The sequence below is a fragment of the Xenopus laevis genome, chromosome 5L, assembly GCF_017654675.1.
Source record: "Xenopus laevis strain J_2021 chromosome 5L, Xenopus_laevis_v10.1, whole genome shotgun sequence".
Lineage (NCBI taxonomy): Eukaryota > Metazoa > Chordata > Amphibia > Anura > Pipidae > Xenopus > Xenopus laevis.
Genome location: NC_054379.1, coordinates 44,191,821 through 44,206,152, shown reverse-complemented (window position 1 = coordinate 44,206,152; position 14,332 = coordinate 44,191,821). Strand labels below are relative to the sequence as shown.

Sequence of the window (14,332 nt, the reverse complement as noted above, 5' to 3'; positions counted from 1 at the left end):
TGCCGGTGTGAAGAAAAGGCATGTAGCATTGCACTTGCTGGGAGAATATTCTGGCCAAAATAGTTATTGTTTCCCCAGCTGAAGTGCAGGCTCTATTAGTCCACACATCTGATGTAGGAAACTTTGGTATGACAGATGCCCAGTCTAAGGTATTTATTAGGGATGCACCAAATCCAGGATTCTTCCTTTTTCAGCAGGATTCGGATACAACCGAATCCTTCTGCCCGGCCGAACCGAATCAGAAACCTAATTTGCATATGCAAATTAGGGGCAGGAGGGAAATTGCATGACTTTTTGCCACAAAACAAGGAAGTAAAAAATGTTTCCCCTTCCCACCCCTAATTTTCATATGCAAAATAGTATTCAGTTCGGTATTTGGTTGAATTTTAAGCGAAGGATTCGGGGGGTTCGGCTGAATCCAAAATAGTGGATTCTGTGCATCCTTAGTATTTATGTCCAAATATACAGTTCTGCATAGTTGTCAGTGTCCCCATGCTGCCTCTTATGATGAAGTGCACAACTAGACCTATTAACAATTGGGATCCCTGGATTTATTGCCACCTTGAACCTGGCAGGAACTCCAGCTTTTGCCACGGTGGGTTGTGAGACACAAACTTGCTGCCAGTGCATTGTGGGCAAAAAATGGTGCACTTTGAATCCTTAATTGCCTAAATTTCCCCTAATGTGCCCCCCTCTACCACCCAGTTAATACCAAAACATACTGAACTATTTAATAATGCACAAGAACAACACAGAAGGGCTCATCATACAGAGCTCTATATCCCCACTTTGTACTAGTAATGAATTCTCTTGTTTGCCACAAGCAGGGTCAGACTGGGGGGACGGAGGCCCACCGTGGCTACAGTTTCAGGTCCCCCCCAGGCCCCCCCATCACTGCTCTCTGCTGCCGTGTGCATGCACACTGTGTTCTACGAGCTTGTGACCCTCGGGGGGCCCAGTCCGTCCCTACGTGCAGACGCAACACATGCCGCAAGAGCAAGCCAGCTGTCATGTCCAGGTGACCGGGTCCCCTCCACTATTGCAGGACTGTGACTTGCGTCACTTGTGAGTGCAGAGTGAAGGGCGGACTGGCTGGCTGTCAAGCAAGGCGGGTGGGCAGGGAGTCAGTGGGCCCACTGGTACTCACACAGCGGCTGGCTCTGGCACAGGATGCACTGCGCCACCAATGTAATAAGAGGGCCTAGGGCCCACCAATGCTGGGGACCACCGGGTTTCTACCTGGTGCTCCGGCAGGCTAGTCCGACCCTGGCCACAAGGGATATATACAGTATATATTCACAGCGCCGATTCTGTCTAAGAAGCCGTCTGAGGCGGCTCCTGCAATGCCGCCCTCGCTCTTCAGCTTACGTGTCGGGAGGGGAGGCAGAAACTCTATTGTGAAGAGCGCAATTGTGCTCTCTCGCAATAGTACAGCCGAATTTCCGGTTTCAAAACCGGAAATTCGGCTCTTAAGGGTGCAGGAGCGGCTTTTTGGCCCCCCTGGAATCCTTTCAGGCGATGCCGCCTGAGGTGAGCTGCTCAGCTCGCCTCATTGGCGGAGCGCCCCTGTATATTCAGGGTAACATCAATTTTGTTACAAAATGTTCCAGCATTTTGTGTAACACAGCATTTTCTCAGGACAATATGGCAAACTGACCCGCTGGCTTAAAGGGGTGGTTCACTTTTAAGGTAACTTTTTGTATGTTATAGAATGGACCATTCTAAGCAGCTTTTCAATTGGTTTTCATTCTTTATTTTTTATAGTTTTTTAGTTACTTGCCTTTTTTTCCTGACTCTTTGCAGCTTTCAAATGGGCGTCGCGTACTCCCTTCTAAAAAAACAAATGCTCTGTAAGGCTACAAATGTATTGTTATTGTTACTTTTTATAACTGATCCTTCTATTCAGGCCCTCTCCTATTCATATTGCAGTCTCTTATTCAAATCAATGCATGGTTGCTAGGGTAATTTGGATCCTAGTTACCAGATTGAATAAGATGCAAACTGGAGAGCTGCTGAATAAAAAGCTAAATAACTCAAAAACCTCAATAATTAAAAATGAAAACCAATTGCAAATTGTCTCACGTTCTACATCATACTAAAACACATCTTAAAGGAATTGTTCAGTGTAAAAATAAAAACTGGGTAAATAAATAGGCTGTGCAAAATAAAACATGTTTCTAATATAGTTAGTTAGCCAAAAATTTAATGTATAAAGGCTGGAGTGATTTGATGTATAACAAGTCAGTCACAACTCTACTTCCTGCTTTTCAGCTCTCTTGGTTTACACTGACTGGTTACCCTGGCTACCAGGCAGTAACCAATCAGAGACTTGAGGGGGGGCCACATCGGTCATAACGTTTGCTTTTGAATCTGAGCTGAATGCTGAGGGTCAATTACAAACTCACTGAACAGAAATGTACCATGTGGCCCCCCTTCAAGTCGCTGACTAACTCAGAGTTATAGAGCTGAAAAGCAGGAAGTTGGATTCTGGCTGTTTTATTAGACATCTGTTCACTCCAGCCTTTATACATTACATTTTTGGCTAACTAACTATATTAGAAACATTTTTTATTTTGCACAGCCTATCTATTTACCCTGTTTTTATTTTCACCCTGAACTATTCCTTTAAAGGTGAACAACCTCTTTAAGAGTTGTGTATTGGAAGATTTTTTTTTTAGGTTTTTATTTTTGCATTTCACAACATAGTACAAAAATGTTGGAAAAGGTACAAAAACATATGTCTTACATTATGACATACATACAACAATTGCACCTTTGGTATCCGCACAATACAATATTACAATCCCACCAAGAAAGGGTGTACGTGTATTCCTCACTGTTACCGGGACAAGGATTGGTCCATTTACCTCCTACGCTAGTGCACATGAGAGCTCAGTCCAGATTTACCTCTGTCTCAGGCAGTTCTAGCCACTGGCCCCATATAACCTCATACTTGTCTGGGCACCCCTATCTTTTGCAGAGAAAAGATATCGTTAATAGATTTTTTCCAGCGTTCTAGTGTCGGTGGCCTGATGGCTTTCCATGTTAATAGGATGTCCTTTTTGTGTAGTATAACATTTGTAAGTAAAACAACCTCTGGTATGGCTTATGAGTAAAGGCACTGTTCCGTGGAGCGGATATTTGATAGGGCGAATCCAGTATGTATAAAGTCTAGGACCTCAGTCCAGAAGTTCTGTATATGTGTACATTACCAGAAGACATGGTATAAGTTTCCAACCTCGGTCCCATACTTGTAGCAGGTCTATGGGTGCTTGGGTATATTTTGGCTAGTCTATAGGGGTTAAGTAAGATTTGAATCAGCTCTATTTGAAATAGTGAGTTTTGGGGACTTCCAGTATCCCCTTCCAGGCCTTCTCATCCACTGCAGGGATGTGTACGGCCCATTTCAGGCGCAGTCTAATCAAGTATGATTATTGGCCTTTTCTCTAAAAAAATAAAAACAAAACATTACTATTGTGATGGGTATGGCTGCTGGTATTTTTAAAATTTGGATTGCCATTACAGGGCATTGTGTAAAGGAAGTGACTTTAACTGGTTGTACAAAGAAGATGGGTAATTATATTTATAACAAATAATAGCCCTCCCCATACTTCTGTTTGCAATCATTCGCATTGATGCAAGGCCATCAGCAGATTGATTTGTTGATCTGCATGCACCAATTGCAGTCTACTAGGGTTGCAAAATAATCTGATAAAATCAAAATAATCTGATCAAACTGATTTCTGAAGGCCTGCTTCCTAAAAAACGATACAGCTATATATGACCAGCTTATCTATGCCATGGCAGACTCATCAGGAGTTGAACTGCCAGTAAATACGGTTAAGTAAAAAAAATGTTTTTTCAGTCTTCTCAAGATCACACGATTCTGAATTCTGCAGGCACAGTTAAAAATACATGTCAACAGGAGCAGGACATTTATTCTTTTCTACTAAGTTCCAGGAACTTTGTTATTAAAACAAATGCAGACATTGTTACAGAAATATATACAGTATATTTGAAATGTTTTCACTTAATTTTCTATATTTAAGCATGTTCATTCTTTTTGCACTATGTTTTATATAACAAATGTTATAATTAGCGAATGTCTTTCTCTGGTTACATCAGGCCTGCCTTGGAATAAAAATAAAATGCATGGATGAAACAGAACCAAAAGGTGAATTGAATGGGTCGCCCAAACAATACTCCACCAGGATTGAGGTTGGTGAGTAAATGCAGAAATTACACTGCTGTCTACAATTGTCTTTGTCTCTAAACTGTGTCTAAACTATGATAGTTTTTCCCTATAACTTCCATATGCCTTGAATAGAGGATATATCATTCATTTACCCCCTAGTGAAAAAGTACCACAAATGGATCACATAGGAGGATTGGGCCATGCTATTTTGAGCCTATGATTATACATGAGTGGCCATTAGCTGAGCCATATTTTTTTTTTTTTGCAGATTTTTGCAATTGCATTAGCGGCTTATCCAGAAATGTTATATTATTGGCCCACAAATGCACCTGTTATGATAACATTTGGTCAGAAATGTATTCAGTTTAGTGATGTGTGGGCAGGTTCAGGTCGACATCAATGTGCTGTTTGCAGCCTTAAACTTCCAACTTCCGGTTTTATAGGTGTGACTACTCTGCCTTTAGTGATATCAGCAGCGGGCGCGGGTCTATAAATAGAAGTCAGGTGTGGGCGGGCGCAGGTCTAGTGGGTGAGGGTTTGGGTCGAGTTTTTATTGACCCGCACATCACTAATCCAGTTGTATGAAAAATCTATTTGTGTGGCCAAATTTAATGGTTCAGATGTTCTGATATGTGTTTTACTAAACTCTGTTGGGGTAAACCATCATTGTTGTTTTTTTACTTTTTTTTATTTTTATCCTTTCCACCTCTTTTTGAATTTGTAACAACATAATTAAAAATCTTGTAAACAAGCTTTTTTAAGTGTAAGCATTTTTAAGATTCAAAATGTTAAAATTTGTACAGAGAGAAAAGGCACATAAAACCACCCTTCTCTCTTTCCTCCTCAACCCTGAGTGCCATTTAGGGTGAGGTCACATGGGGTTGTTTTTATGGTGCGTTTTTATGAAATCACACGCTCATGATGATATGAGTTTTTCATCATGTAGGTTTCTTTTCCCAACATGCATTTCTGTTTTTTCTCTTTTCCTACAATTCCCATCTGAAGAATTGTAGTAAACTTTTTTGAAAAAAAGCAAAGCGGAAAAGCAATTTAGATGCAAAATGTAGCCTGACTGATTGTCAATATGCAACTTAATTCCATCACCAGCATACAATGCCGTAAATATGTATATGAGCAATCCATCTTGTGAGAGTTTGCCCGCCATATTGAAAATACGCAGTGTATTTCAGCAAAGTATATTTCCAAACCTGCGGATCCCAAGGAATTCAATAATATGGAGTTTACTTGGCATATTGGCATTTCTGCTGAAAAATACTGTAGATCTTAAGATCCCAATAGCCTTGGATACTTTGATTGTTCAAGAAATCAACCAAGCCACATGGCATTGATAGAATCTGCCATTCAACTGTCAGGACATTTCACCTGCACCAGACCAAATTAAAGTTAATTTTCTCAAGTCTAAAAGGTTGACCTCTGGTTCTTTGATCCTTTCCAAGGAAGAAAAGATCCCTTGCTACCTGTCTGTTGTCATCTAATGTGCCTGTAAAGACTAATAATTTCCCTTCAAATTTCCCTGAGAGAAAACAACTCCAAGCTTGACAGTTTTTCCTCTTATTTTATTTCTTCTATTCCTTTTACAAGTCTACTTGCACACCTCTGTGCTCTCTCCAGCCAGGCCCGGACTGACAATCTGTGGGTTCTGGCAAATGCCAGAGGGGCTGCTATAAGGTGCCATAGAAAGTCAGTATTTAGTGGGCTGGTGGGGGCTGTTTGGGCCTCTATATGGGCTGATTGGGCCTCTGTGTACCTGAAATGCCAGGGCCTATTTTAATTCTCAGTCCAGACCTGTCTCCAGCTCATTAATATCATTCTTAAGGATTGGAGCCCAAAACTGCACCCCATACGCAAGGTAAACCTTGGTAGGGATCTAAATAGGGACAAAATTATGTTTTTATCATTCAAGTTAATGCCCTTTTTATGCAAGACAGTAATAAATTTGCTTTAGTAGCCACTGAGTAACAATGCCTAGTGTTACACAACTTATTATCCACAAAAATCCACAAATCCTTCAACAAAGTGTATTTCTAACATTGACATTATTTATACAAAGTGGATAACCTTGCATTTACCAACATTGAACCTCATATGCCAGTTTTCTACGCAAATCCCTCTGCAAAGTGCCAGCATCCTACAGGGAACAATTTAGTATCATCACTAAAAATTTAGACAGTACTTGTCCCTACCTCAAGGTCATTAAAGGGATTATTCACCTTTAAATTAACTTTTAGTATGATGTACTCATGTATGTACTAATGTATGATGACCCCCATTGGGGAAAATCCTTCAAAAACTGTAAAAAAATAAAAATAAAATAAAAGGTCAGTTGAAAATTCCATAACATACTAAAAGTTAACTTAAAGGTGAACCACCCCTATAAAAACATGTTAAAAAGTAAAGGGACAAGGTCAGGTCCTCTTGTGCAATTACAAAATGTTCCATTAACCACCATTCCTTCAGCCAGTTCTCAGTCCAATTACAAATATTATGTTGCAGGCTAATATTCCTTAATTTTATCAGTATCATTCTGCATTATACTGCTTTAGCACAATTTATGTAGATCAAATACACTGCCATCCCAGAGTCTGGGTTTCTGCTCAACTTCTCATAAATGGCATTTGAATTAGTCTGGCAAGATCTATTGCACATAAAACCATGCTTGCACTAACTCATAGTATTGAAATTTGTAATGTTTTCAAACATTCTATCCCTTTCGACCCATCCAAAAGCATTCCTAACTCTGATGTCAAACAGGCTTAACTCATTTATCAATAATTTTTCTAAAAAAATTTGGAGCGACAAAACGTCATGACAAAACCAAGTGTTAATTAGATCAATCACTCTGAAAACTGGATTTTTTTTTCCGTACTATCCAGCGCAGATCACAATGTCAAGAAAAAAAGGGACATCTGCCATTGACTTCTGCATGACCTTGACAGGTTTTGAGATGGAGAAGTTTTGAATTCCATTTTTTCCCCACAAAAATATTGTTTTTCCCTCTAAAAATCTCAACCAGAATGAGGTTTAATAAATGGGCCCTTATGCTGGCCATACACTTTAAGATCCTCTCGTTTGGCGACGTTGCCAAACGGGCGGATCTTTCCCCGATATGCCACTAGCAGAGGGCTATATAGGGGGTAATCTGAACGTTTGGCCCTATGGCCAAACAATCGGATTACAACAAGGACAATGAGAAACAGAGAAACGTAAGAGACCAGTCCAATACACCCACCCCAATCCTAGTTCTCCCACCATCTTTCTCCACAGCCCACAAAATACCTGCCCAAGCTGCTTTCTACCATTCACAATCAAGGGATTCTGCAGACTCTCTGCTCAGCACCAAGTACACGACAGGCAGGCGGGCACCCAATCCCATAAAGTGCCTTCACGCAGGTATCTGAAGCTACTGCAGCCCTGGGTCCCTGCAACCGGCACTGAATAGTTATGTCCAACAAAAACTGGTCACAATCTGATATCATCAGATCGGAAATACATGCAGAGATATTATCGGCAGCTGACCTGTCTGATTGACTGAACGTCCAATCGCCATCTCACCAAAAATGTCGGGACACTCCACACACGGGCGAAAATCGTCTAAATCAAAGATTCGCACAATCCAAAAATTCCCTTCAGTAAGAATTGCACTAATATCTTAAAGAGGTTCCTAAGGTCTCAAAGTTTATTGCATGTATACATTTCTGCTAATCTCCTGACTGATGTACCTTGTATGACCTGTGCCACCTCTGTCTCTGTAATGGTGGTTGTGGGTAACATGTTAACGGGCAGATTTATCAAAGGTCGAGGTGAATTTTCAAATTTCGAGCTAATTTCTGTGTACTTCTTCTAGGGAATAGTCCCAAGTTGATTTGAATTTTAAAAAAATTGTACTGTCTCTTTAAAAATTCGACTTCAACCATTCGCCATCTAAAACCTGCCGAATTGCTGTTTTAGCTTATGGGGTACCTTCTAGAACCTATTTGTCAATTGGTGAACTTTGAAAAATCTTTCTAAGTTTTTTTCTGAGAAAAACTTATAATCGAAAGCGGTATTCCTTTGATTCAAACGATTCAAATTTGGCCGAATACGGACCTATTAGATCAAAAACTGATCTATTCCACCCAAAAAAATTTTTGACTTAATTTCAGTTATTTTGAATTCGAATTCTGAACTTTTTTCAATTTGAAATTTGACCCTTGATAAATATGCCCCTAAATGTAGTGCGTCTGTGGAGTGTAGCTTTTTGTCCAGTTTGTGAGGAAAGGGCCATGAAAGAAGAGTAAATGTGCAGAGTGAAGTAAATAATTGATTTTAAAATGATACGCTTATCCCAAAAAAATTTTTTTATTTTCTCTTGAAATTTCTTTCTCAAGGCCCAATCTGGGCTGTTATTGGCTACAAACAAGTTGGTAGCTTATTTGCCCAGGTACTGGGCTTCTCCAATTGATATTGAATTTTACAGTAAAAATACAAGGACTAGAACAATGCAAGCCTTTTCTTGAGTGTAACAGGCAGTGCCGGGCCAAACTGGCAGGGTACTCTAGGCAACTCACCCGGCTACATCACCCCCTCCCCAACCGTTCTTGCGCACGCACTTACGTGCTTCAGCGCACATGTGCGAAAGCCCAAACTAGACAAATAGCTGCTTGTTTGGCAACCTTAATTGATATGTGGTCTTTATTAGTTATGCTGTAAAACTGAATTGATTAAAATAATGACAATTGAAATATATATCTTATTATTTATCTTATTAAATTATTATATGATTAAGGCTGTCGTTGCAGTTGAAACATTAGACATCCTTTATAATAAACATTTTTTATTTTCACGTTAAGACCTGTAAGTGCGACCTCTTCAAATGATTGTCATTATGTTATATACTTATACTGTATATTATTATATTAACCAGAACAGGGCCTGTCTAACCTTGGATGAAAGGCAAATAATTGCCATGCAGATTTGCAGAAGTGATTTGTATGGTCTGTATTTTGTCCCTATAGCGTAAAGGACCTTTTATATTTCCTTTATACATACATTTATCCATTTTTCACTTTCTCTTAGCTCGCAAACAGAATTATTTTGTCTTATGCCACATTTAGATTAAAACATCTCCTTACAAAATTGCAATTGGAGTTTATAAAATATGTTATGTTATTTATGGGGAAAGCCATTCACTTAACGGGCAAGTCAACCCCAAAATAAAATTTTGCCTCACAAAAGAAAATATAGTTCTATGAAACTTTCCAATATACATTTATTAAAAATTTTCTGTGCTTTTAAAGTTAGTTGCAAAAACAATTGGTATGGAAAGCAGCATTTGCTTAACTCCTGGTTGTTACTTTTTAAACAATGTTGCAAAAGTCTAGCCCAGCAAAGACAGGTCTGTTAATCAGCTGCATTGTCTTAAATTGTATCAACAGTCGGAGCCACCAGTGCAGAGACTGGAAATGGACAGACACTGACATATAAAAATAACTTAAAAACCATAGAAAATGTGTAATGAATGTATATGGCATTAGAATTGCTTAGAATTACATTTTCTTTTATTAGGCAGAAATTATTTTTTGGGTGGACATTTCTTTTAATCTGGTTCACTAAGAAAAGAAAAAGAACATGCTTAAATGTACAATTGCCCCTTCTTTGTTTATATAGAAAAGGCTGACAATACATATCCTTTCTTTGTTTCCCCCACTCAAGTGGCTGAGCGGTAAAAGGCCAAGTAAGCAAAACTAGCATGATATGTTGGTGCATGTATTCTCTGCCTGTTCTGTTACCTGTATATAGTATTCACTGTTTCTACTGACAAATAAATTAATTTAAAAATATAATCCTAAAGAAATGTTTAAATAAAACCTTCCTGATTTATTCAGTGGCTTCCCATGTAATTTTTCCAATTGCCTCTAGTAAAGTGTTTGGATTCACAATGGGCCAGATTCAGGTAACAGTTTATACAGTGCCAGATTTTCACCTAAAACCATAATGTAGTTTTAAAGAAAAACAAGGCAATTTACAGTAGATATATATAGGCCCCCTGTGGGCCTGTGCCTAGGATGGCAACTTTAAAGGGGTGGCCCTTGGGTGCCTATGTAAGAAATTAATACTTTTTCTGTAAATATAATCTCCCTAGCTGCCGTGGGAGACTTGCAGATATCACTTCCACAACAACTGGAGTCCAGTCCACTGAGGTCCAGTGCTTAGGAAATTATTATAATAATCACTCCATATTCATATTACAATTCATATGGGACATGCTATCCAGAATCCTAGGTACTTTTGGATCATTTCCTGTAATTTGGATCTCCATCCCAGAAGTCAACTAAAAATGTATTTAAACAATGAAATCTGGTAAGATTGTTTTGCCTTCAATAAAGATTAATTATATCTTACCCGGCATCAAGTAAAAGGCACAGTTTTGTTATTACAGAGTAAAAGGAAATCATTATTAAAAATTTGAATTATTTGATTAAAATAAAGTCTAAGGGAGATGGCTTTCCTTTAATTCAGAGCTTTCTGGATTACAGGTTTCCAGATAAAAGATCCCATACCTGTATAATTGAATTCAATGTTAAAGATGCATACAAGGTGTTTTTATTACAATTATGCATTTCTTGAGAGTAAATGGTAAATATCCCATATATATTCTGGATAGGTGCAAAAAAATACAGAAGTACAGAAAACTACAAACACAGTATTTATACAAAATAATTTCCAAGAACATTACAAATATGGCGAAGGCAGGGAGTGATTAAGTATTGCGCTTTAAAAGTATCCATCAATCCTCTACTGTGACCCATCAATTGTGTTGGTCTTTCTGCTGACTGAGATTGTTGTGGCTAATTGAGCTGACTCCATGTACTATGCTTTGTTTTCCTTTTTTTGTCTAAAGAGAGTAAACTGATTGGGGCCTCTGAGTTAAAAAAAAGAGAAATGTGCAGTGACAAGAGTTTTCTACAGGCAGGGTCATGAGAACACAAGGCCGGACTGGGTCTGGTGACAGCAAAGGGGCATGAATTACTGCGGAATCATATCAATATAACATCTTAAAAGAAAGATGTCTTTAAATTATATCAAGAACTTCTATGAAGGATGTGTGAGTATTAATAGATCACGGTGACCATGCATGCGCTCTCTACATTATTTGAATGGTTTTAGATGCACTGGTACAATTTAACATATGCTGTATTTTCATGAGCACAAATTCTGCCTTTAACAACAGGGACAACCTACCTAGAAATGGTATTGAGCTGATTTATCACCAGAAGCAAATAGAAAAAAGATTAAATGTACAACTATTGTATAGCATGTAACTGTGGCATTGCATACAGCTTTCCTTCTAAATCTGGTTACTCTACTTGTTTTTTTATTTATGTGAAGACTTCTCAGAAAAGTAATCCTTGCTAACAATGTGATTTAGAAAAAAGAAAATGTTGCAAATAAATATTCTGCAGTGATTTATGATAATGGTGTGCAGATATTATAATCTGATATTTGCAAAAAATCTGCTACATTTGTTTTCATGTATTAAATATGGTTAATGCTAAATATTAAATATGTTTAAGCATGAACCAAATTGCTCACAATGTTTTTTTTCCTTAAATATTTGTGTTACTTTTCAGCTCAGGCCTCCAACAGTGATTGGTCAGTTCCATACTCTCTTCTTTGGTTCAGTGCGAATGTTCTTTCTTGGTGTATTGGGCTTTGCTGTATATGGAAATGAAGCTTTACATTTTAGCTGTGAACCCGACAAGAGGGATGTGAATCTGTTTTGTTACAATCAATTTCGACCGATAACTCCTCAGGTAAGGCACACTTTTTTTCCCCACTATTTTACAAAGTTTGTTTTTTTAACAAGTGTCCTTTTTATTGTTTTTTTTATTTAAAAACAGGGGAAGTCATACAGAAAGAGAGAAGGGGGGGTAGAGAGAGAGAGAGATAATGCAGTAATCCAATGTCACATTATCCATACATAAGTTGCATACGTAGCACATTTGAGTGTAGAACAAATTGAGTGTAAATTAAATTAATAAAAGTAAATGCGTTTCCATATAATTTTTTTTGCTTTAAAAGAATTAAGCCATAAACAAAATAGGCTTAACCTAGATGTCAGAACTGTTTATTAATATAATTAAAAGGATACTCAACAGTGCCATACCTATGAAATAATATCATGGGGGTGGCACATTGTTTTTGAAAGCACTACATTTTTGGGACACTGCCTCCTAAATATGTAGGCCTCCGTCATCTTACAGTGCCCAAGAAGGACCAGAAGTCATTTAGTGCTTGTTCTTCTCTATGGCTGATGTATTGAGTAGGATGTCTGTGAGATGCCCCAAAACAACTGCAGACAGTTTAGCTGCAAGAAGTTAGGGAAAATCCTGTCACATGACACTTTTCAATGTTAAAAAAATCTGTACTTAGGAGCACATGCCACAAGGGTTTGAATGGAACTTTGTGCAGTGTTGGACTGTAATGTCCATGGCCCACCTCCTGGGGCTCCCCACTACTGTCGTGAAATCCATCTACTACAAATGTCACCCCGCCCATTGGCTTACCTCTTGCAGTAGCGATCAGGACTGGGGTGCGATGATACTCATAGTTCCCAGCAGGGGGAGTAGGCCTGGTTTGGAGGTGACCTCTGGGCCCGCCATGTTTTTTCCCATTATCCTGAAGGACCCTGTGGGATATACCAGCACATCCTTATAAGGATCATGCCTGAAGTCTTTGTTATATGACAGATCTCAGTAAGACCGAGCCTTTCGTCAAATTCTTCTGTCTTCTTCCACATGATCAGATTACTGTGACCCTGCAGGATCATTATTTTAGAAGCTTTTGATTGTGCCAAAATAAGATGTAATTAAAACATCTGTGTGTAACAATTTTACAAATAACTTTAAAATCATTGGAGAGCTTTGAATAATGCATATTGAAAAGGCGATAAGAATTATAATTTTATTTTGAGGGTTCGCAAACCCTTTAATAATACTGCGTGCTTATTCAGGCATGTCTTAATGATCCCTCCAAAATCTAAGTTTGAGTTCTAAAGCAAGAATAGCTGTGAAAAAGTGTGTCAACATGTAACAGTACAAATGCCCTTTGTCTTTATAGGTATTTTGGGCCCTACAACTAGTGACAGTATTGGTCCCAGGAGCTGTATTCCATCTCTATGCAGCCTGTAAGAGTATTGATCAAGAAGACATTCTCCAGAAGCCTGTCTATACTGTTTCTTACATTATCTCTGTGCTGCTAAGGATTATCCTGGAGGTAGTAGCATTTTGGCTGCAGAGTCATCTTTTTGGTTTTCAAGTGAATCCAATCTTTACGTGTGATGCAGGAAGTCTTGATAAGAAATATGATCTCACCAGGTGCATGGTACCAGAACACTTTGAAAAAACGATATTTCTCATTGCTATGTATACCTTTACAGTCATTACAATTATACTGTGTGTTGCTGAAATATTTGAGATTCTGTACAAACGATTAGGCTTCCTAAACAATCAGTGACCCATTGATTAAGTTTAAGTTAATAACCCTGCAATGTGAAAAAGACTTGTTTGCAACATAGTTCTAAATTCATGGTAGAAAAGTATCTAATATAATGTTTGTGTAACAGTGGCAGAATTATCAAAAGGTTTAAGTGTAGGAATATTATTCCTTAAATTCCTTTCTCCCACCAACAGTAGTCAACAATACTGACCATAAGTAAGTATTTATTTGTATCTTATTTCTTAAATCAAGTAAGTTTTATCAGAAAGGTCTATATAAATACACCAGTAAACCCTCATAGTAATGCTGCTCCGAGTCCTCTGTCAAAAGAAACCACATTTCTTTCCTTCTATTGTGTACACATGGGCTTCTGTATCACACTTCCTGTTTTCAGCATAAACCTTCAGAGCAGGGCTTGAGCATGCCATGTTTGCTCCTCTCCCTCCCCTGCTGTAATCTGAGCCCAGAGCTATGAGTGAGTAGGGAAACTCAGGCAGGAAGTGATGTCACAGAAGCTAATATGGCAGCTGCTATCCTAAACACACCGAGAGAGCTTCTAGAGCTGTTTACTCCAGTATGGTAAAGCATTCTACTGAATAAATAGCATTATAGCTTGCACTATTGTGGTTAATCTATTGA

At 38.5% G+C, this 14,332-nt stretch overlaps 1 protein-coding gene across 1 annotated transcript; it reads left to right on the top strand.

Annotated features, from left to right (window-relative positions):
- Nucleotides 1-7,371: 7,371 nt before the first annotated feature.
- gje1.L (gap junction protein epsilon 1 L homeolog) lies at nucleotides 7,372-14,004 on the top strand. Its single transcript, XM_018262241.2, has 3 exons — nucleotides 7,372-7,419; nucleotides 11,827-12,009; nucleotides 13,316-14,004. The coding sequence occupies exons 1-3, from the start codon at nucleotides 7,372-7,374 to the stop codon at nucleotides 13,709-13,711; spliced, it is 627 nt and encodes a 208-aa protein (XP_018117730.1). The 3' UTR covers nucleotides 13,712-14,004.
- The last annotated feature ends 328 nt before the right edge of the window (nucleotides 14,005-14,332 follow it).

Excerpts from the sequence above, each read along its gene's own strand:
- gje1.L (XM_018262241.2), top strand. The coding sequence starts at position 7,372 with ATGGCCAAACAATCGGATTACAACAAGGACAATGAGAAACAGAGAAAC. Across the intron at positions 7,420-11,826 it reads ACAATGAGAAACAGAGAAAC|CTCAGGCCTCCAACAGTGAT; the intron begins GTAAGAGACCAG and ends GTTACTTTTCAG. Across the intron at positions 12,010-13,315 it reads TTCGACCGATAACTCCTCAG|GTATTTTGGGCCCTACAACT; the intron begins GTAAGGCACACT and ends TTGTCTTTATAG.